The sequence below is a fragment of the Nicotiana attenuata genome, chromosome 6, assembly GCF_001879085.1.
Source record: "Nicotiana attenuata strain UT chromosome 6, NIATTr2, whole genome shotgun sequence".
Taxonomy (NCBI): domain Eukaryota; kingdom Viridiplantae; phylum Streptophyta; class Magnoliopsida; order Solanales; family Solanaceae; genus Nicotiana; species Nicotiana attenuata.
Genome location: NC_031994.1, coordinates 62,167,913 through 62,192,597, shown reverse-complemented (window position 1 = coordinate 62,192,597; position 24,685 = coordinate 62,167,913). Strand labels below are relative to the sequence as shown.

General features: G+C 36.0%; 2 protein-coding genes across 3 annotated transcripts; both read right to left on the bottom strand.

The window, feature by feature from the left end:
* LOC109228284 (ubiquitin-like protein 5) lies at positions 5,206–5,801 on the bottom strand. The gene has a single exon (XM_019393438.1). The coding sequence runs from the start codon at positions 5,633–5,635 to the stop codon at positions 5,414–5,416; it is 222 nt and encodes a 73-aa protein (XP_019248983.1). The 5' UTR covers positions 5,636–5,801; the 3' UTR covers positions 5,206–5,413.
* On the bottom strand, positions 6,834–16,590 carry LOC109227080 (serine/threonine-protein phosphatase 6 regulatory subunit 3-like). Of its 2 annotated transcripts, none has more exons than XM_019392079.1 (19): positions 16,288–16,590; positions 15,773–15,876; positions 15,513–15,599; positions 15,329–15,404; positions 15,131–15,205; positions 14,972–15,025; positions 13,804–13,863; positions 13,576–13,686; positions 12,847–12,941; positions 12,528–12,733; positions 12,180–12,277; positions 11,727–11,830; positions 11,437–11,617; positions 11,144–11,266; positions 10,483–10,565; positions 9,009–9,150; positions 8,742–8,771; positions 8,505–8,566; positions 6,834–7,951 (listed from the first exon to the last, which is right to left on the bottom strand). In XM_019392079.1, the coding sequence occupies exons 1-19, from the start codon at positions 16,321–16,323 to the stop codon at positions 7,132–7,134; spliced, it is 2,547 nt and encodes an 848-aa protein (XP_019247624.1). In that variant the 5' UTR covers positions 16,324–16,590; the 3' UTR covers positions 6,834–7,131. The 2 variants fall into 2 exon arrangements, with proteins under 2 accessions (XP_019247624.1, XP_019247625.1); XM_019392080.1 differs by having other exon boundaries at positions 11,452–11,617; positions 16,288–16,589.

The window sequence follows — 24,685 nt, the reverse complement described above, 5'->3', positions numbered from 1 at the left end:
TGGATCTGAGAAATGAAGTGAAGATGCGACTGAAGAGTGAAAGAAAGAAGCTGAGAAATGCGACTGACGCCGGCCTGAGTCTTGACGGGCTGACTGGTGAGGGTGTGATGCGACTGACGCCAGCCGAGTCTTGACAGGCTGACTGGTGAGGGCGTGAAGCAGAGAAATCGAGAAAAGAATAGGAAAATCAAAGAGTGAACTATGAAGTATGAATTATGAAACCCTAGTATGTATATACTTAAGGGTATTAGTAAATTAGTTAATCCTTATTGGGTTATCGGTTTTACCCAATAACAGAATTGTTAAATCGAGCTCGAACCGATAACCCAATAAAAAAAATTTAACCCGCTACGGAACCGTTAACCCAATAACCCAATACCGATAACCCAATAAATAATTAACGGTTCGGGTTAACGATTTTATCCGATATATGCCCACCCCTAATTGATCGAAAATGCAGGCCCATCCAACCCTCTCCTCCCCCTCCCCCCTTCCCCCACCCCCCAAACCAAACCGCCTATATACTCGATTATCATAATTTGTTTTTATTGCTCAACAAAGTATTTTTCGAAATTGCAATTTAAACTTTGATCAAACTACCTCTTATCTGACAAAATGTCAAATATGAATACAAATCACCAATTTAGTCAAATAACATCAAATCAAGGAGACTCATTTTTTCTTGTTCAATAGTACTTTTTAAGGACCAACAATGAAATTTTGAAAATTTTAAAACAATCACTAAAACAATATTTGAATAACAAAATTTAAGCACAATTTATCAACATTCAAACGATGAACAATAACCAATCAGACAAGAATTTCGAGCTTCCAATCTTAAAGAGCTTTAGTATTCTCACAATGTGGAAAATTTTTATTTTCACTACAAAATAAAATCAGACAAAAAATTTTACTGGGTCGTTGTTGTTGTTGTTACAAAATAAAAGCGGAAACGCTATTTAAAACTCAATCCTTTAGGAGGATAATCGGTGCAATTTTGCAGTTATACTGTAGCAAAGTTTAATTAAACTCGATTCAAATCAAAAGTATAGCAATTCAGTTGAGCTCAACTCAAGTTGAGAAGTTTTATTGTGTGTCTCATACAATTGACATTAATTGTGTGAGACTCTTTTTTGTCTCATAAATTTGTGAACCCTAATCTTACGCTTTTGGGTCCACAAAAATTTGGGCCCATTAAATTATGAGACAAAAAAGATACCCCATACAACTAGTGTCAGTTGTATGAGACACAAAATAAAATTTTCCGCTCAAGACTATTATAATAAACTTAGTTGGACTTATCTCAAAACGTCCTTTATCTAATTACATCATTTTTTTTCTTTTTTGGGGTAAAACAAATGAAAACTTACCGACCATGAGACGACATAGATTTGGTGACAAAGGCAGGCGTGGCTCGATCCATGCCTCCACAATATGGTCTTATTCAGAAACTGAAGTGTGGGGCCACAGGATTAGACCGCTCATCGTGTACGTCTCTTATTATTCAATTCATTTGTCCCTTCTCCTCATAGTATAGACCAAAAATTTCTTGCTCTTTTGAAAAAGCTAACCTCTCCTTCTTTTGCCAAACGCCAACTTCTCCTGAGAAATTGAGCTCTCGAGATATACCTACTTTATCATTTCACCGACAAAATGGTAAACTCTTGTATTACTACCGTGGTAACTCGTAACTGGTAAATCACGTTTTTGTCTAAGTTTAATCCTAGCATGTTGGTCAAGTTTCAAAAATTAGTTTATTTCAAAAAAGTAATAATTTTTTACTAGTAAAGTATTTTTTAAAAAAAAAATTAAAATTTAAGTTGTTTGTACTACTTAAATTTTAGTAAAAATAAACTTTTAGTAGCGAGTAATTAAGTTATTTTNTCACTTCTTAAAAGATATATCTATTTTTACTCAAAAAATTTTTTTTTTCTTCTAAAACTTGGCTAAACACAATAATTTTGGAGGAAAAAAAATACTTTTAAAAAACAACTTTTGACCAAAAAACTGGGTCAAACAGGCTATAAGTTGATATACGAGCAAGCTCTACGTTGATTTATTTTTTTCTTTTTTCTTTCTTTTCTCGAAAGGCTAGGTAAATTATTAGTATTTTTTATCTAGGTAAATCATTAAGTGAGAATTGTGACGCACAAGTCTATTATCCATGGTTGTTTGGTCCAGGCACAAGTTTTGCAAGGATTAATAACACAAGAATTGTAATGTTGAGAATATAAAAATTAATAATAGCATTATATATTATAGACCTTTAAATTTGCCATGACTTCTCATTTTAGCACCTCATTTCTGCAAGTACTTATTATGTAGATACTTATTAAACATCTCATGTTAACCCAAATCGTGCATACATTTCAAACTTGCCATGATTTCGGCATAATACACAACTATCCCCTTGGATTGTTCACTTTACTAGTTGCAACTTTAAATTTTGCGGGAATCCTATAACCCCTTATCTTTGTTCAAAAAGTAATAAATACTATCTTTTGCGGCTAGCACCACTTTGGACCAAAATAATATGACACGTACCAATCATGTTTTGACATGTACTTTTTTTTAACTATTTATTTTTTCTTTTTATTCATTGTTTATTTAAAATTATCTTTTCTTTTCCTTTTCCTTTTTTTTTTTAAAAAAATAACTCTTTATAGCCGCTCTCAAAATAATAGCCAAAAAAATGTATATATTTTTTGTATATACACATTCTGTATGTTATATTCAAATTTTGTACACTTTTTCTGCTACCGAAGATAAATAGTTTCTGACATGGCTAAAAGTGAAAAAATCCCTTCTTCTTTCTTTTCTTTTCTTTTCTTCTTCTCCGTCACATTGCCACAACTAGTCATTTTTTTTCTCATCTTTGCTATTGCAAATTGCTTATACTCAATTTTTCTCAGATTTCTTACACGTAATTTAATGTATCAATTTTTGAGCAATTCATCCATATTTCTAAAAAAAAAAGCTTTACAAAAGCCACCACCATTGAAGAAAAATGACAGATGGCTTTTGAATTTGACTTCAAAATTCTATTAATTGCATATTGCTTTTCTTCAAGTTTCAGATCTTCAAATCAATATAACCTCGAAATCTAACTTCAAGTTTCAACTCCCATAAGGTTTGAATAGCCAACTTTTTTTAACTTTGAGGATTCAAAGTTCAAACCACTTATGTCGCACTTTCGAAGAACCCGCAATGGAGTTTAAAATTTATAATTCGAAAATCCTCAAACCTAACAAAAAAATCAGTAAGTAACCCGAATTTCAGTCCCGCTTTGATTTTTGGACTTCAAAAATAAGTACCACGGTTTCCTTCGATAACCTAATTCGTTCTTCAAAACCCAACGACTAAATTTTCGTTCTTCACCTTCAATCCTTTTCATAAGTAAGGATATTGAACAATGACTTGAGAGTGAGCTCAAATAAGAACTAATGGAAGTCTGGCCTTCTATATGAAGAACAAAAAAAAAATGAAAACGCAGAAATAACTAGAACGCGGGTGCAAATGAAAAAGAAAAGTCAACGGAAAAAAAAAATAGAGAAATAACAAGATTTGGGAAATTTTTATTTCTCACGCGCTATGATTGCGTGCAAAATGTTAAAGGTACCACGTCAGCTCAAAAGGAGAAATTTATTATATGTTGAACAAATACGAGGGGTCCTAAGACTCCCACAAAGTTAAATGGTACAACTATTAGCTACAACCCCAATAACATACTTATGTATTTCCCCTTTGTTTTGAGGATTTTACAAATTACTTTTGAGGATTGTGACATCTGCCTACATTTCATGAAAGTCTGGAACCCAAACATTAAGTTAAAGGCAAGCCAAAAAACCAAACCTATAGATGTCAATAGGGATGGCAAGCGGTGCGGGCGGTGCGGGTGCCGGGCTGATTTTTTCTTAACCCGCAAAATTTCAACTCGCCTCACCCCTCCGCGCATAGCAGTTGCATCCGCGTTAACCCGCCCCGAATCTACACCCGCGTCCACCCGCCCCGCCCCACCCGGGTATAAGTGATTTTTTTTCATTTTGTTAGTTTTAATTATTTTTTTAAATCTTTTGGCTGGAATCTTTTTTTACACTTTTACTATATGAACTCATGTTTTTTATTAATTCTAAAGATTATGAAAGACTTCAGTTATGGAAAGAAGACGATTAGATACTTAAGAGAATTAAATCTTACACATATGCAGCAAAGTTACTAAACAAACATCGTTGATATTATAATACCTCTTTGTTTTTTTAACTTTTATATTTGTTAAAAGTATATATATTAATTTACCCTATTCAAGCTTTCGTTATAAATACAAAAAATCTTTGTGAAGATCAATTAATACAAAAATACAGGATAAAATTGCGTACAATAAACCCTTGTGGTCCGGTCCTTCCTCGAATCCTGCATATAGCGGGAGGTGATTGTACCGAACTGCCCTTTTATTATATACGGAGGTGCAATTTCACGTAAAAACACAACAACCGTTAGACAAACAACAAAAGGGACTATAGAAAGCAAGAGTAAAAAAGTTGAAGAGTCACTTGCAAAAAGAGCAGAACAAATATCAGTAAATATAATTGTACTTAAACCCACATAGCCTTTTTAAACCTGCACCCGCACTTGCAACGCCCCTGCATAAATTTTAAATGCTTTTATTTTGACCCGCCCCACCTCGCAATGGCATATGTTTAAACCCGCACCGCCTCGCACGTGTCTAATAGCTTGTTTGGCCAAGCTTTTTTTTGGGCCAAAAGTGCTTTTTTGGCCGAAAGTGCTTTTGGCCAAAAATTAAGGCGTTTGGCCAAGTTTTTGGAAGGAAAAAAAGTGCTTTTGAGGAGAAGTAGAAGCAGTTTTTGAGAAGCAGAAAAAAATAGCTTCTCTGCAAAGGCACTTTTCTGAGAAGCACTTTTTTGAGAAAAATACACTTACAAGCAGTTTTCAAAAACTTAGCCAAACACTAATTACTGCTTAAAAGTGTTTTTCAAATTAATTAGCTAAACACAAACTGCTTCTCACCAAAAGTACTTTAGAAAAATGCAGTTCTCAAAATAAAATGCTTTTAGAAGCTTGGCCAAACAGGCTATAAACCCGCTCCGCCCCATTGCCATTCCTAGATGTCAAAGTTGTCAACAAGCTTGAACGATCACTTTCCTGTATGCTACCTTAGCTAAAACAAAGGTAAACCGTATTCGTATATAAACATTACAATTCAACAAGTCTAATTATTTTCCATCACCAAGTTTATGTTATATATATATGGTCACTTGTCATAAAGGAACAAACTGGGAACAAGCAACCTTGTAAACGTGAAAGTAACACATGCAAACAAAAGGCCAAACGCGAAAAACAGAGAAACTCAGAGACTCCAGAATGTGTACAAACTAATAAATCGAGATATAAATTATCAATTGTAGTAGAGCTCGAGACCCATTCCATCGTGAATTTCGTAGTCCTTAAGGGCGATATGATCCTTATAGATAGTATACCATTTTTGAATGCGGATTTTATCGGCACGAGTTCCTGTTTGTGCTGCCACCAACTTCTTTAGGTCTCCAATCGTGTCGTCCTCATTGCATTTCACCCTCACCTTCTTCCCCAATCGATCATTCAACACCACTTCAATCATCTTTAATTTGCAGATATTGTTTTTTCCTGAGTAGATAGATTGATCAAGTTTGGATAATCTTTTTTTGGAATATATAAGTGAGACCGAGATTGCGTTTGTACATATAAGTAGCAATTTTGATAGGACTCTGGCTCTAGATTCTTCTCTTCCAGATACTTCCAAAGCCATAGGGTGATTTTGTCCATTCATCTCGGGCAAAAGCTGCGTGAATAAGAACATTCTGGAACATGCTTTCAACTGCTTTGGTCTCTTTTAAGTTTTTGGAATGTTCAATTTGTGTGGTATCAAATTCTCGATTAATTATTATATCAAATTATTATAATCTTTTAGTAATTAAAATAAATTCCCAATTCATTAGATTATTTTATTCTACACGACTATCCTCTTCCAGAATTTTGAGGGGGAAAAAAAAGAGAAATAGCGCATGCGCTAATATTTCCCGGTCCTGGAAGAACGACATTATTTGAAGTAGTAATGAGAATTAAATAAATTTGAATTCCTAACACAGGAGTATATCAATTAAACCTTCACAGGTTTGTTTGCACGTTTGTTATATAACATATTGTTACTTTAAATACAATAATTATTTTAATTGTTATTTCAATTTTATTATATCATGTTGTTAAATTCATTCTTATATAATAATTTTAATACCCCTCTTATGTAAGGATCGATTTGGTGTGATCACGTTATTACCTTATTCTTTTCTCATCTTGCCGTTACAACAATTTTATTTCTCCACCTACCTTTTTAATAATTACTTTACCTTATACTCTAATTTTTCTTTGTAATATTATATGCCTATTCTTCAAATATTTTTCTAATTGTTGATATATGACAAAATGACGAAGAAATAATATAATATATCCAAACATAATATACACTTAAATAATACAGTACAGTACAGTATAATACGATACATTATGAAACGACATGCAACAACCATCAAGACAAACTATCAAATATATTGTCCTTCTTAGTGCATTCGCTAATATTTTAACCAAATTGCTAGAAATATGAATAGTTCACGCATGTTTTACCTAATACCTTGCTTCCATTCAGTCCCAACAGTAATAGAATCACCAGGCTGAAGATAGAACTATTTCATCCAATCTTTGCATGGAACACAGTGAGGCAGAGAAGTTGACGATATACTATTTCAATCAAGCATCCCACAAGTGTGCCTTAAACTGAACAGTTAGTGAGGAAAAAGATATGTATAATTATTCATGACGGAGATTACTCCAGAATCCATACAATACTCCCAAAACTAAATGAATATGCGATAAAAACCAAAATTTTAACTTAATGAAAAGAAAACCTGAACAGTAAACATAGTTTAACAATAAATAACCAATATGTTATCCTTTTGTTTGATCCCAACTGAAACACAAAGTACACTGTACATATCTGTATAACCTCACCAACTGAGAATGGGTATCCTGCCCATCAGCTCTGAATTTCATATTCAGATAATGATCAACAGAATTGCACAGTTACTCCAGTACCGCGACTTCTTGGTCAACTCTCCAATAGTTAGAATCATTGAACTCTTTTACCCCTGACCCGCCCTCATCTGTACTATCTTTTTCTGGCATCTTAGGAACTAGGCTCCTCTTCAATGGAGCTGCTTCCCCAACAATCCCCTCCTTAAGAGCATGTTCCATTGCCTTTTCCGTACCCTCTAATTCTACACCAACAAATTCAACATCCTCTTCAAACAAAGAAGGCACAGCGGCTGCTTTCTGACTAGAATCAGAAACAGATGAACTTTTGCTAGACTCGGGAAATGACGATACACCATTCGGAATAGACTCTCCACCATTACAAGTGGAACTAATTGGGGGAGCTAATGCCTCCCTTGAGTTCACGAGGTTGTCATTACAGTCACCATTATCTTCAAAAGGATTCACAGATCCACTCACTGAGCCATCCCCCCACGAAACCCATTCAGGTATAGGCCTGTCTCCAAACGGGTCATCATTGTCTGACCTCTCGAAATGGAAGAAACCCACATCACCTGACACACCTGCTTTCTCATTCTGTTGATTGAAATCTCCACCATTAGCAGAATTGGCTCCACCAAATCCATTAAAGGCATTTGAACTAGAACTGGCTGTTCCATCTGTAGAACTTTTGCTTTCAACCAATTTATCCAGCTCTCCAACTACCACCTCTTCATCACAATTCATGTTACCGTCGTTTGCTGTTCCATTAGGGTTGATATCTTCCATGACCTCAGTAGGTGAGGTGCTCTTGGGATCTCCAGTTCTATCATCTCGGAAAGCAAACCAATCTGAATTTGTGAACAAATTGCTGCAAAGGTTGTTTTATTTTTTTTAATTTAAAATGCGTTACACAAGATAATAGGTTCAGATACCAAGAAACTGATAGAAGCTAACACTCTGAAGCCTACAATAAGTACCATATTCTTAGCACTCAATTTAAAACAAATCAACATAAGACCATATACAAGTTGACGTCTTATTTAAGATATATTATTCAAGCATTGGCATATGTATCATTTACATCTAATGTATGGTCCTCCCATCCCCTGGAAGCACTAAAATTCTAGTTAGCTGGGACTAGTTTGCATCATAGACTTAACAGTTTTACCAATGAAAGAGATGCCACAGAGACAAAACAGAACGCATTCCTCCGGTCAAACAATTGGAAGTAGACACATGTTTCCTCTCAGGTCTCAGCTACCCTACTCCTTTCAAAATACGTGATTTTCCTTTGGTGGGCTAAGAAATTAATATCATTTGCATATGGCTAATTATAGTATATACATCAACAGTACTGAAAGTAAATATGCTCAATTGTCCCTTGACACAAGTTTCCTTCAGAAAAGACAACCAGAACTCACCTCCCTTGGTCATCTCCCAATCTCAGGACAACTTCAGCAGACTCCTCATCTAAGTAAACATCCTACACAAAGGCATGGGCATGAATGTAACATCATGATGAACACTATGCATATAATGAAAAACAGATAAGTGAATCTCACACAAGTTAGTTATCAATTCACTATGCATTTTCTAACTACTCCATTTCTCATCCAAAAGAAAACAAGTTAGCCAGAAAAGAAAAAAATCATTAGTACCTCATCATCCCGATCAAGAGCTCCATGACCCTGTTAACATGCAAGAAAAAACAGGGATGAATAAATCTAGACTGAAATTCAATCCCAACCACAACCCAAAATTTGTGTTGAGGTTGCAGAGCACTAGTCATTGAGTTCTTTGGATTCATTGCCTCCTATACCTAGAGAACACCACCCCTCCCCTAAACTCAAACTTCTTTTCCGCAATAAGAAAAAGATATGTTGGAATAGTAAGCATGACTAGAAGGTATTAGGCAAACCAATTACCTCTTCGGCACCATTATTATCATATATGGTGTATTGGAATGCTTGGCTCAGATTATTTGCTAAAGCTGCTACGTCATAATCTCTGCTATGAGCATCTTCCTCGTCGCTGTCCCTTGTCCTATCTTGAAATGCAGTTGGCCGGCTAATTATATAAAAAAAGGAAGATAATTATGAATTTATTCCACTACTTGCTTCAGGAGCTGAGAAGGACAGTGAGAGGATGTGAGAACACATCAGCAGATCTTTCAGTTCTCTTTTCAAGTATATTTCCAAGTTTGAACTTCTTTCTTGATTACAAGAGTTTCAGTCAAAATCCATCTCATCCATTTTGTAAGAAATCTAGACAGTATATAATCTCATCAAAGGACGCATTCATGTTAGCTTGTGACCGACAAAAGCACATCCATGTTCCCTACTTACTCGCTACCCCACCCATTTCTTCTCTGCCCCCATTTTTACTTCCTTCTCCTAATATTTGAAAATTCAAATATTGAGCTAGAAAGTACTACAAAGAGACAGTGCTCGTTATGACACCAAAATATGTTCTAAGAAAATTGACATGCGTGAATTATTCAGAGTAGCTGCATACTTTAAAGATCTTTGTTTTTGTTTTCTACATGCCCTGAACATCTCTTCATTTATTTTTCTCAATTATGTCCTTCCTCTGTAATGCATGAATTATTGGTTACACCCTAAAACTATTTGTAGTCTTAATAAACCCCACCCCCAAAGTTGGATATTCGGTAGTTGTTACCCCCTTAGAAACAATCTCATCTCAAGAAAGTGGCATGCACACACCTGCCACATGGATTTTTTGCATTTTTTAATAATAAAATACATTTTTTACCTTTATAAATGTATTGATCTTTTAGATCATCTTTTTTAAAACTTGTAATGAAATTTGGCTAGAACTCCATTATTTAGGCTAAACTTTTTTATTTGGCTAAAAATGATGAAGTTTCAGTTGAATTTTTTAAAATTTTGACCTGAAAAAGAAATACATTGTTGAAACAAATAACCATAGCATCTAAAAAGATATTAAAAAAATACATAGTTTAAACTTCATTATTTAAACTAAAACTTTTTATTTAGCTAAAATAAGGAGCTCTAAGCAAGTATCTTTTTTTACAGAATTTACCTGAAAAAAGAAAAAATACACAGTTGAAATAAATATCCATAGCGTCTAAAGAAGAAATAAAAAAGTACACAATTGCAAGTTCATTATTTTGGCTATACTTTTTTATTTGGTAAAAAAATAATGGAGCTGTAGCCAAATTTTTCTTTTTACTGATTTAACTCGAAAATAAAAAATACACATTTGAAATAAATAGCCATTGTATCTAAAGAAAAAATAACAAGAAATACACAGTTGGTGTTCCGCCTTTATCATTTAAGATCTGTCTCATATTACAAGATTTAAAAACTAAGACTACAAAAAAATCAAGTTACAGAATCAGAAAGGGCAAAAACTTACCCACAAGCCCATCGATAGACATTTTCGATTATATTACGCTCCTGTAAGATGTTAGTGTGCCAATCACTCCATTCCATATTTTTCTGGAGTAAAGAAAACACGTTAGCATAAGCAGAGTTGGAACTTGTGCACGAAATCAGATGTCAAATTATAGTTATTGAAGGGAACACTATGTAACAGCATCTAGCACCAAACCTACACAATTATCATCAAAAGCACACAGTAGCAACAAAACAAGAGAAAAGTAACTAGATGTAGCATATACAGTATTTACATACAGCACCGCAAAAATATATTTTTATTAGAACACCACCAAAAAAATATACAGCCATTAAAATAAAAATAAGGTTGGATTTAGTTTACTAGAATGAATATTTAACACATGAAGTATAAATTCCATGCAACTACATTCCTCCCCAAGGACTCAGATACAAACCAAGCTTCAATTCTTAAATAATTTTTTCTATTTGGAGCATTGGGGTGGGTAGGTATTTGTATGTTCAGAATTATCTGTCAACATCCATCATGAAGTTATCTTGACTACGAAATAGTAAGTTCGAACATTAAAGCTTCAAAACCTTTTAGCAATTAGATTCAGAGAACTTCAGAATTCAACTTTTGTGATACGTATCAAGTAACAAGTTTTAAAGCTATTACTCACCTCAAGATGTGCTCGAATGCGATTGTCATTGCTTTCCAACTGAGCAAGTTTGTTAGAAATCCGTGTTATATGTCCTATGTTACCCACTCGGGGTGCTCGTTTACCGGTAGCAGAAAATGTGGGCTGCAGCAATTAAAAAACAAATAAAATATTCTATGTTATTGATTGCAATGAGAATACAAGGTTACTGTTGAATATATTCATATTCCATAGGGAACTTGGGATAACTATAAAAGAAAAAAAAGCACATAATATTGCAACCTAAAAACTTCAAAGAAAAGGAAGTCAGTTACTTCTCTAAGATCAACCTGACTTCCATCGCCAGAAACTGTGGGCTGTTGATCTGTTTGAAGAATTTTTCCAAGCAAATTACACTCTTCAAAAAGATGATCGACAAGGATATTGTTTCTGCTTTCCAAGCATGAGTTTATTATACTCTCCACATGATGATGCAATGCATTGTTATATGGGTACCTATACAGCATTTATGCAACTTGTTAGAACATCAAAGAAGAAATTAGCAAGATCAATGATTTTTGTGCACCCAATAAGTTCGAGAGTCCAGGAGCATAAAGAAACTTACTCAAAAAAGAGATCCAGGACTCTCTCAATTGTCCCAGAGCTGATCAATTCTTCTTCTGCAGCTTCATTGTTGGTTTTTAGTAGAACAGAGATAAATTCCACAATCTACAACAAAGAAATAAAGCAGTCTAAGATACAGAGTAGGAGACTCAGCTGAGATTATCTGCCCAACAAACTAGCAGTACTAAATGAATGCAGACATGCATTACATGTAATTTCATGCCAGTACCTTGTCTAAGCTACTAGAAGCTGGAAAATGTGTCACAACAAATCCAGTAAATTTAACAAGCAGACTTTTACAACTGCTTGTGACAAAACAGTTGATCCTTGAAAACTATGAAGGAAAGCCATAATAAGGAACATCTAGCTTGGCATATCCTTCTCGGGGATCCCTATCAAATTGGAAATGGAAAGACGATCATCTCTTTTTCTATAAGAATGTAAACAAGCAAACCTTTAACCGATGCTTCCCTAGAGGCGGCCTGAGTTCACCATACGTTGTAGGAAGAATCTTGTCATCAGATGATATGTTCAACAGCTTTAGCAAGTTGCCTGTGTCATATATGGCATATTACATATTACAACTTTCACAAGGAGAGGCAGTGACAGAAAAATCATCAGCAACAACCACTGATATAGGATTATATGTGACCTGTGGCCTGTTCTCTGATGCCTCATTTTTTATGACTTTCTTACCACCCTTTTTAGACAATGTTAATTTAATTTCCAAAGGGAAGAAGGATATTTAAACAAGTATGCAGCAATTAGAATTTGATTACACATTTCCAAACAGGAAAATTACCGAGTTTGGGCAGCATTGCACTGATAGTCTCAGGATTGACATGCACGGATGACTCATAAACGTACTGGCAGCGGTAAGAATACATCATAGGAGATGGAATTGATCTTTTAGGATCCAACAAAGATATGCATACAGATAATGAATGGACAAGGGCAGACTTCGAATGCGAGTCTTCAAGGGCATGACCAAATATCCTTGCTACAAAACTACACCCAAAGAAAGTTGTAGATCTTAATCAATTATAAATTACTTTCAGCACAAATACAAATGATAATACAGATGGTTATTTACTATTAGCATCAAGAGAAGCCCCACAAACCTTGGGCTTGATAGTTTAGTAGCAAGAGGAGATGGTGCATTTCGGGTTATTGTGCATAGACTCTCTGCTGCATTAGCATGTTCTTCTGGAGAACTCTGAACAATAGAGCACTAATCAGAAATGTTCTAAGCTAGCGTACAAGAAGTACTTCAGGAAAAGACTAGATTGTTCAATTGCATTAAGTAATCCTGGAATCAAGACTGTGAATCTATGAATATCACGAAAAGGATGTAAAAAAGAAAGCCAGTTAAAATGAGCTAAGTGTAGTCAAAGGAACACAAAACTAAAATTAAAAGGATTTTGTGTCCAAATTGAGTGCCTTAGGAATAGGTAATTCTCATCAACTATAGTAAAAGGAATTTTGTGTCCAAGTTAGTGCCTTAGGAGTAGGTAATTCCTATCAAGTATCAACTATATATCCTAGTTCCTCTTGCTCCCAAGTCTCATTTAACATTTTGTTTACTGTTCAGTAAGCAACAAACCAACATTAAGAACTAGCAAATCATGGAGCAATAGATCACCAGCAAAGGCACTGCCAAGGAATAATATAACCAGGCAGACATAATAAAATACAATTAAGAAACCATGCCAACAAAGCCGTCAGTAATTAATGCCCGAAACATGCCCAGAACATAGACAGTCTATATGACTACAACCGTAGTATATTAATTATCACCAGTGCCAAAGAAAATGATCACATAATCAGGTAGCTCCATATTTTGGACTTACAGAGGGGCTCAATTTATCCACAATCATTTCTAATAAATTGCTGTCAGCCAACCATTGCATGACATCCTTAGTATTGGGGTAAATATCAGCGCCTACAAGTCGCACCAAAACCTATAAGAAAGAGATGATCAGAGAAAAAAGTTTTTCCTTCGCAAGTGAAATGATTAGTCTATTTATATGTACAAAAAAAGATTGTGGTAGACGGTAAACTGAAAACTGGGCTACAACCTCCATAATGGATGTAATACCAATCAAATCCACCATCTGACGGAAAACATCATGATGGGCCTGCAAATAAAATAAGAAGAACCAATGTAAATACCGATTTTATTAGAAGGAAAAAGGAGAAGAAAAAAAAAACGCAAACGCCTAGCAACTGTGTCGTGAATCCATATGGCCATACCCTTAGACATTAAATCAGTTTCCTTTTTACGTCAGAATTATAAGGACTTTGACTTGGTCACCTTACAAAAAGGATTTGATATGATCTCCAATATATATCCCATAACCAAGCTGCCCGAAGCCAATTAATTCCAATAGGTGCTTCAAATAGTTGCAGCATAAAAAAGTTAAGCAAACAGTGAACTCATGACGCTCATAGCTCCCACCTTACCACGTATAAGAAATCTGAGGACTTAGATATAATCTCCTGTGTATCAACCCCTCCCAGTAATCAGAATGTTTGATGCTAGCAGCCATTCTTCCATAAGGGTAATAAAAGTAGTCTTATCTTCATTCGTCTAATCAATTATAAGCTAATGACCCTCCTAGTTCCACCATCCATTTACCATGTCTATGAAGGTGAGACAAGAGCATAAAACAAGTTATACACTTATACTACAACTTTACTGCTTCATGAGAACCCACCATAAAATTGCACCCATGAAAAGTTCAATGATTTTGCAACTTTTAGTATCAAATGAGGCAGGCTTTTAGAACCTAGTCAACCTACTTAGGATGGTTAATAAGTAAGAGGATAGCAGAGCGACTCTGAAGATACTAACATGGAAAACATAAGTAAGACAGCATGGAAAAACTATTAGAAGTAGGAGCGGAAATTTTTGTTTTCCTTTTTGGTTCCAAAACTGAAAGGTTAGGAAGGAAGATATACATATTGTGGTTTTATATATAGTGAAAACGAGTCGGGGAGAGCATAAAAGCAAGTGGTGTAAGAGAGGGTAAACTGGTAAAGTGAGAAAGAGCATTGGACAAATAAGGAGCAGAGATTTTGCAAAAGTAAGTCACATGGGGAGAGGAAAAGCAAGAATAACTGGATGTTCAAAAAAAGAATAAGGATCCAACAGCACAATTTTCATGGTCTGCTAATAAAGTAGAATAACTACAAATATCAACTGTGTGTACTAAGTACCAACTAAATAGAATTTATCAGGCCCACCTGAACATAATTCATCAGTGGAATTGTCTTCCGCAACATGAGGCACACTACAACCTGCGTGCATCAAAACTACATTAAGCTTCAGCCAAATAACATTTCATCAACAAAGGACAAAGGAGTTCTTTTATACACGAAGGATGTGGATGAATCAGGTTGTACCTTGCTAAAATACCCAGCGAGCAATGCGCTATGAGGACGGTTGGGCTCCAAGAAAGAAAAGAGCAAATCCATTAGCTGTGCCACAATAGAAAAATGACCAAATTATCAGGGCAGACTAACTGCATTATTGACACAAACTTTTGTTTTGGATAAAGTATTGACACAAACTATTACAACTGCATCTTAAGAATACAGTACCTCTTCCTCATCCACTAGAGTTTTAAGGATGACATCGATTTCACAAGTGAATATCTCACATGCGATGAAAGGAAACCTACAGCATGAAACAGCATTCAGAAGTACTGCTAAATTTTCAAAGATAAAGGCATGTACATTTTATAAAATATTGACACAATTGAAGCTCGGTCATGTCAAAACTTACTTAAATTTCCAATTGCTATCAGCATCCTCAGACGGCTCTTCAACAATGTATCGCAGCAACTGCTCAACCTGAGCTCTATCTCTCAAACTGAAATCAAAATCATAGTCTCCCAATGAACTTTGAAACTATTAATGGAAATAGTACTTGGTTAAGACATTAGTGTCTTCCCTGAAAGCAGTATGTCAATTGACTGTTGAACTGAAACTATCAACTGGACTACATAATTTAAATTTACAAGCTAAAACTGGGAGGATGTTTACAAATTTATCAGACGGCTGTTCAAAGCTTTGCATTCTTGGATTATCTCTTCTTCGTCGAGAAGCTCTTCTAATGTGAAGTTTTCCTTGTCTAACACTGCTTCAACCTACTCATCAAAAAACACGGTTTCAACCTAAACTTCCACACAAAATATATTTGAACAATTAGAGCATCGAGTTTGAACGAAATCAAACGTCAGAGCAAATAAATAAATATCACGGCTTTTTGTTTCGATTGGCAAAGGTAAAAGCCAGTAATCAAGCTTTCAGAATTACATATGTTTGACATGTATAGTAGATACACCAAAGTAAAGCACATTCATACAGCATAGTATAACTTTACACCAAATTTCTCCCACTCATCTATAAGCAGGGAATTCAACTGTAACTCAAGTAATACATTCAACCACCAGATTAACACATTGAATGAATCCAACACCAATAAAATGCTTAAAAGAATGAAAATTTGTTCGTATAATTGAAATACAACGAGGAAAGCATATAAATCCACTACATACCGGCGAACAAGACAGATTAGTGAGCTTCCAAAACATATTGAATGATAATAGATCTGTAAGACCTAAACTGAATCAAGACAGGGTTTTTTGAGGTTCTGGAGCGAAATAGCGTCAGCAGTCAGCAAAACCCCCAGCTTTTGAAGATCATACGACACAGATTTTAAAGCCGAAAAGATCGAGAGGAAAGAGAGGGAGCTCTGCGGGGTGTGTATGTGAGAGAGAGAGAGAGAGAGAGAGAGAGAGAGGAGATTCCTAAAAGTTTGCAGCGGAGAAACAAGGGTTAATGTTTATTGTTGATGAAGAAATGAGGGCGGAAAAGTTAATAGTCACAAATTGAAGGAGTCAGAATTCACAAAACTCAAAAAATATAAAACATAAAGTAATTATTTTTCCCTCATCACGATTTGTTTGATATAGTTTGATGAGATGACGAATTCAAGAAAGAAATGACGCATTTTGACATGTGAGCTGAATATGCATAATTTATCAATCTAAGTACCAACATCTTGTGGTATTTCCCACAGGTCAATTCTAATTTAAAAGTCAAAAGTTTTTGTAACTTTTAAAAAGGAGGAAATGATTTTTTGTGGCCACCTACATTTTGAATAGAAGAAAATTATTTTTTTTCAGATCTCTTATGAGTTATTTCAAATCTCTTATATGTAAAAATAAAGATATCTTATAAAAGGGATATAAAATTAAAATACTTTTGTAAAGAATTAAAAACCAGTTCTCCCTTTTTTTTTTTAGTTTTCCAACTGATGTCGGATATTCGCATTGGAGCCCGACTATATCCGGAATCGCCCCGCCTAGGATCCCGTTCGGGGGAAGTGCTCCCTACCAAGTTTTTTTCATATCCAGAGCTCGAACCCAAAACCTCTGATTAAGGGAAGAGCGGCCTCATCCGCTGCACCACATCTTTTGGTGGTAATTCTCCCCTTTTAAGTAGTCTTGAAGCTATTCCCAAAAGGAAATAATTTTTTGTGTGAACATAACGAAACTTGTTTTGAAACAATTATCCAACTTGTTTTGAAACAATTATCCAAGTGTTATGAAACAATAAAAGAAGAAAAAATATTTCAGAGAAAAGTAGAGAAAGATAATTCTTATTGAATAGGGATCAATTACAATGGAAAAGAACCACTCTATTCATAGAGAAAGAGTGACTTTACCACCAAGTAATAATCTCTAAAATCTCTCTAAAATATAGACATTCACCATAAATACAATTCTATTTATAACACTCCCCCTTGAATGTCTATTCACCAGATATTGTGCCTCGTTAAAAATCTTAACTAAAATAAAACTCAGTGGGAAAAAATTCTAGAAAAGAAAAAAGAGTACACATATCTAACAGTACATATATCTGAACCTCTCCTGAGATTTTATGAAGTATTATGTCATGTGATCTTCTAGATCACTTGCCTCCTTATTATGATCAGTTTCATCATTTGCTCATCTTCTTTATCAAGAATTATTCTATAGGAGCATACAACAGTTGAGAATATAGTTACTTTCTTTGGGTCAGCAAATGCGTTTGGCATACTTTACAATGTAATGCAGATGAATTATTTTTTTTGTGAACTTCAAGTTCATATTATCTTCGAGGATCTAGAGGTACAAATGATAATTCATTCCACGTAACTTTTTCTCAACTGTTTATCATGTCTCACCCTCGTGTTAGAAAAACTAACTTGCTTCCTCAACTTTGAAAATCCATCTTTGTGCGTTATGGTGTTAATCAAAATATAGAAAAGGGTCATATTTGTCCCTGTACTCTTTAAAAAGGGTTATATTTTTCCTTCGTTATACTTTTTTGATATATGTATCCTTACTGTTATACTTTAGTATCATATTTGCCCATGTACTCTTCAAAAAGGGTTACAATTGTCCTTCGTTATACTTTTTGATATGTTTATCTTTACAGTTATACTTTAGGATCATATTTGCCCCTCATCTATTAAATCCCCATGTCCCACCTTTGTTTTCCTACATGGAGCCCATGTGGATTTCTTTTTCTTCCAATTTAAATATGGTCACTTATTTAAGATAATTTAAATATGGTCACTGTCACGATCCAAGTTCGCCCTCCGTGAACAGTCGTGACGGCACCTACTTTCTACGACTAGGTAAGCCTAACAAATGCGGAAAAAGAAATAATTGCGGAAAGAAAACTAATAAAAACCATGATAATAAAATATAACAGTGTTTAAGATGCCGCCCGGCATATAACAATACAAGATTTCCAACTGAACACTCCCAAGACCCGGAATCCCATGAATCACAAGCTAAGAGTACATAAAAGGCTCTAACTTCACAAATGTCTATCAACAAGGAAGATACATAAGGGCTATTACTACAAGGGAGAATTGAAAGGGACTCCTCGGTCTGCAGACGCGGCAGATATACCTCGAAGTCTCTGGAGAATCACCTCGCCTCAAGGGTAGTAGGGCTGAGTCGAAGTACCTGGATCTGCACACGAAAAACATGTGCAGGAAAGGGCATGAGTACACCACAGAGGTACCCAGTAAGTGCCAAGCCTAACCTCGGTCGAGTAGTGACGAGGAAGGTCAGGGCCCTACCGGTCATATACAATAATATATAAGGAAGATGAGCAATAGTAAAGAAATACAAATAATGAGAGAACAACAACCACAACCGAGGCAAATAATCACAAAAGGTATACAACTCAACTTAGAGATAACAACCGGGGGTCTACCAGGATCCCGTCCTATAGCCCCCAAAAGTAAATAATCAGTCATTTAGGCATGCTTTCCTAGGCTAACAGTAAGCTCAAAGTTCAAGTAGCGTAAACAGTGAAGTAAAATACGAAATATAGATACTTAAATGGAAAACGGGATTTTCAACAATCAGCACAAGTACGCACTCGTTACCTCACGTACAAGGCATTTCAGATATCACAGTACCAAATCCTAAGGGGAGTTCCCCCACACAAGGTTAGACAAGCCACTTACCTCGAATCAGCTCAATCAAGTCTATACCACGTTTTTTCCACGAGTATCCGACTCCAAATGGCCCAAATCTATTCAAAGCGATTGCATAATGTAAATAACACTTCAAGTAACTAATTTAACTAATTAATTCTAAGCTAATACGCGCAATTAGAAAAAATGACCAAAATGCCCCCGGGCCTACGTCTCGGAATCGGGTAAAATTTATAAATTCAGAATCCTCACGCTCTCACGAGTTCATTCATACCAAAAGTACCAAAATCGGACATCAAATGGTCCCTCAATCACCACTCAAAACTCTCCAATTAACCAAGCCCTAACCCCCAATTTACCACTGATTTTCCTTCAAATTTCATGCTTAAAATGATAAAAATCACCATAATAACGAGCTTAGGAACCAAGGACCTTACCTTAATGAATCCCTCTAAAAATCTCCCTTGAAATTGCTCCCAAAAACTCCACCCCGAATTGAAATATTGAGAAAAATAACCAAAATCGCGAAGGAAGTCTTTTATACTTTCTGACCCAGGCTTTTCGCACCTGCGGTACCGCATCTGCGGCCATAGCACCGCATCTGTGGTTTTCACTTAAAAGCCCATTTTCGCATCTGCGACAAAACGCCCGCACCTGCGCTATCGCTGGTGCGCTCCAGTAGCCGCTTCTGCGGTTCCAGCTGACCTCCCTCTTGGCTTCATCTGCGGCTCCATCTCTGCTTCTGCGAGTCTGCACTTGTGGTCTCCTAGCTGCAGGTGCGGTTATGACAGCAATGGAAAAAAACTTCAGCTGTCAAACCCAACTCAAAATTTTCCGTCAACCATCCGAAATCACCCCGAGGCCCCCGGACCTCAACCAAAAGCACAAACAAGTCATATACCACTATCAAAACTTATACCAATCTTCAAAACACCTCAAACAACATCAAATCAACCAAATCACATCGGATTTAAGCCTAAGGTTCTAAAAATCTTCCGAATTTTGCTTTTGATCAAAAAGTCTATCAAACCTCGTCCGAATGACCTGAAATTTTGCAAACACGTCATATTCAACACTACGGAGCTACTCCAACTTCCGGAATTCCATTCCGACCCCGATATCAAAATCTCACTATCGAACCGGAAACTTCAAAGATTCAACTTTCGACATTTCAAGCCTAAATAAGCTACGAACCTCCAGAACACAAAATCCGAACACGCTCCTAAACCCGAAATCACCCAACGGAGCTAACGGAACCAACGAAATTCCATTCCGAGGCCGTCTTTACACTGCTCCAACGACGGTCCAAATTCTAAAACTTAAACTCTCATTTAGGGACTAAGTGTCCCAAAACTCTCCGAAATTCCAAATAAATCTTCCCGACAACTCACAATAGCAGAAACAAACACGGGGAATGCAGTTAATAGGGAATCGGGGCGTAAACTCTAAAAACGACCGGTCGGGTCGTTACAGTCACATATTTAAGATAAAGTTCTTTTTCAGCTCACTGTTTTTCGGATAGCTCCGGCAACATATTGGTAAACAAGAACTTTGAACTAAGGGAGTCTAACGGGTGGGCCGGGCCGGGCTGGTTAGAGAAAAGTTGAAACCGTCCGGGTTTCGAACCGGGCCGGTTACGGGTTAGGGGTTACCGGGCTTAACGGGTTCGGGTTCATTCGGGTAAAAAATAAACCGTAAGGGTTACGGGTCCAAGAGGCGGGGCAGGGTTAGTGTTTTTTTTTTTTGTATTTTGTATAACTATTGTAATTTATATTAATATAAAATAAAAATATAAAGAATACAATGAAGATGGAAAAAAATTGCACTTATAAATTGCAAGTGCTACATTTATTTCAAAAATTCAAACTTACAAATTGAAAGGTTTACATTTAACAACAAGTAAATTAACGAAAAAAGAGTAAATCAAAGGTTTTGCATTGACTTAGACTCTAAAACCTTAAAAAAAAGATATAAATTGAAATCTAGCCCTTAAATTAGTCCGGACCGGGCCGGTTAATCGGTTCTACAGGGATTTTGGTTGATCGGGTTTGACAGGTCCGGTTAACCGGATAAATTATAGTGAACGGACCAACCCCCTAACCCCAGTAACCCAGCCCACCCGTCCCCCTAAGTACCGAGCCGGTCTGGTCCGGGACCTCTACTTTGAACTCAAAATCACTAATTTAATGCAACTCACAATTATTGCAGTAACCAAAGTAAATTACGAGAAGTTGCACAACAATGGAGTTAATGACAAAGGTCAGTGCTTAGAATAGAGCACTGGCAGAAGCCTAAAACTCGAAGAAAACATTCAAGTTTATATGTCAAGGTGAGTGAAGTTTTGAATAGCCTCCATAAACGAGACTGAACCGAGTTGTCGTCGTCGTCAGATGAATTAGAGGTAACACTATAGTTTCATTCACTCACTGTCCAAAATTTTCTCGCTCAAACTTGATTTGATAGGTTGCAGCTGCTATCCGGAAAACATGGAGCTAATCCGGAGAAGAAAGATGGACCAGTGGGGGTTGGAAATTAGGATTTCAGTTTATTTTAGTTAGTGGGTCTGGTTTAATTTGGTGGGCGGGTTAAATTATCTTAAATAGGTGACCATATTCAAATTGGAGGGGAAAAAATCCACATAGGCGCCATGTAAGAAAATAAATGTGGGACATGGGGATTTAATTGATAAGGGGCAAATATGATCCTAAAGTATCACTGTAAGGATAAATATGTCAAAAAGTATAACGAAGGGAAAATGTAACCTTTTCTGAAGAGTACGGGGACAAATATGATCCTAAAATATAACGATAAGGATAAATATATCAAAAAAGTATAACGAAGGACAAATATAACCCTTTTTGAAGAGTACACGGGCAAATATGACCCTTTTTCGATCAAAATATATATTGCACATCAATAATAATATTAAGATGAAATTATTTGGTTCCCGACCATAAACCACTTGTAAAGGGAGAATGTAATATACTTTCGTATATAACCTATACCAAACTGATATAGATAACTTTGTTCTCATCAACAACAATTTAGCTATTAAGTGGAGCCGCTCAATAAATTATTTTGATAAACCAGTTGTGATGTAAATCAACTTATCAAGATAAACTTTCTTGAATAGAAAATCTAGAAATTATACTCTAAATTAAATTATTGAGCAAGTTACCTCGCAAACACCAGGTTGCAGGTTAATAATAATCGCACATGTAACCATCTCATAGATGCATCTTATGTGGTATACATGGAAGGTGAATGGGCTCATATTCACCTTTGAGATTTCTGGTATTCAAAGGAATTGTATCCCAATTTTAGTTGGTCTATTAATTAATGAGAACAAATAACAAAAGATAATTCGTAAAGAACTTTCTAGTTCTTCAATATTGATCCATGTGAATTCTCTTTTATTTTTGCATATCATACTTAAATTAACATGGCTAAACCAGTTATGCCAACTGAATAAATTATCAATATAGATAAACTTCAGGTTTACACCATGACGTGTGCAATTATGAATAAACTCCACGTTTATTATGATATGGGTTTTTATATCAATAAACTTCTACTTTATTGTGGCATTCTTTTATTTATGTAGTACAAATTGGAGAATAAAGCGGGTAGCTTTTCACATACATATTACCCCGCTACAAGTTGTAGTAATAGAAGATATTAAATCTTTCCTTTATTTATAGTCTCAATATAACCAACCGCTTTCGCGAATACTTTAGAAACTTAATAAGTTTCTTTGAGACTGACTACGACACAATAAATTGACATGATAATCAATTGTATTCTTCCAAAATAGTAGTTTCAGAGCTCTCAATTAATTTTGTACTGCGACAAATTCATTAACATCCATATGGTCAATATCTATTTCGAAGAGAAAGTTATACCATTATGGTTATGGTCAAAATTATATGCAAGATATGTTTCTTGCATTAATGTTATTCTTTAATAATCATTACCAAAATATTTTGCCGTACAATAGGTATGTGACCAATGACCATTCATGCCATAATAATGACATTATTTTCTTATCTCATTCTAGAGGTGAGTGTGGTATATTCACGACCACTAGCACATTCATATTCTTCCAAGAATGAATAAGTATTCATAAATCACATGTTGTCACATTCACATCATGAATGGACCATAATTATCTATATGCGCTTTACAAAATCTCATGTCAAATCGATAACAAATATTACTTTCACAAAGTGACGGATTATTTTGAGAATCCTTATTGTTCTCATTACCACAATGATGACGATTATAATTCCGTCTATTGCCACGTCCACATCCATTGATACATTCATAGTAATGTTTACCCTAGAATCCGGATAACAATTGAATTTATATGGGATTTTAAGGATCCGTGAACTAAAAGATACAAAAGGTTTATGTTGAGGAAAATAAAGATAAAGACTCAACAATTGCTGTTAAAGTAAATAATCGCAGAATATAATATTGCTTAGAACAATTGTGCTTGATAGCGTACAAGAATTTAGAGAGATGGTACTGTAATCTAATGGTTTTTTCCGGTCCCCTCTTTATGGGGTCTTCTCCCCTTTTATACATTCTGATTAAGGGTAAAAATAAGGTAGGTAAATTAATTACATCGTGGATCCCTGTAATTACGCCTTAATGGCCTGAAGTGGTTGAGAAAATCACGTTTGGGCGAGATATCCGGCGACGCTTGGTTATCCGTTACGAGTCCGGCTTCCGACCTTGTGTGTTTCTCCATCCGGTGGTGACTCATATCGAGCTCTGCAACGGTCTCGAAATGACTCGACCTCGGTTGTAGACGTGGCCGTCGTTCTACCTTGCATCCAGGTCGGGTTCGATGGCCCCGACTTGCCCCGGACCGGACCCAAACCGGTCGGGCTCAAGCAAAAAAGGGTATCACCCAATACAGATAGTCCCCTCGTTTATTAGAGAGTAATGATAATAAACGATATGATCGGTGACGTGATGCCCGTGACGTATNACTCGATTTCATCATCTTCGAGACTCGTTTCCTTAATCGCGCATGTGTATGCTGTCACATGCTCGTTTGGGTCCGAGGTCCCATTATACTTCGGGATATCGGGCATTCTAAATTTCTTAGGGATAGGTTTTGGGGCGGCACTGGATGGGAACGGTTTTTGTACAAACTTTTTAGCGTCAAGGCCTTTCAGGACCGGAGGTGCACCTGGTATTTGGTCGACCCTGGAGTTGTATGTTTCTACTTTTTTATTGTTGGCCTCGATCTTTTCCTCCCCCTTTTCGATTCGTTCGGTCAGTTCTTCTAGCCTCCTAAGAACCGCAGAATCAGCATCCGGCCCACCCCGTTCCGGCTGTACTGGGGTCGGATTGATGATTGCAGCTGCACGGGGAGCCTCCTCGGACCTGACAGGCTCCTGGACCCGGCTCTGGAGCTGAGCTATAGCCGATTGCTGGGCTTG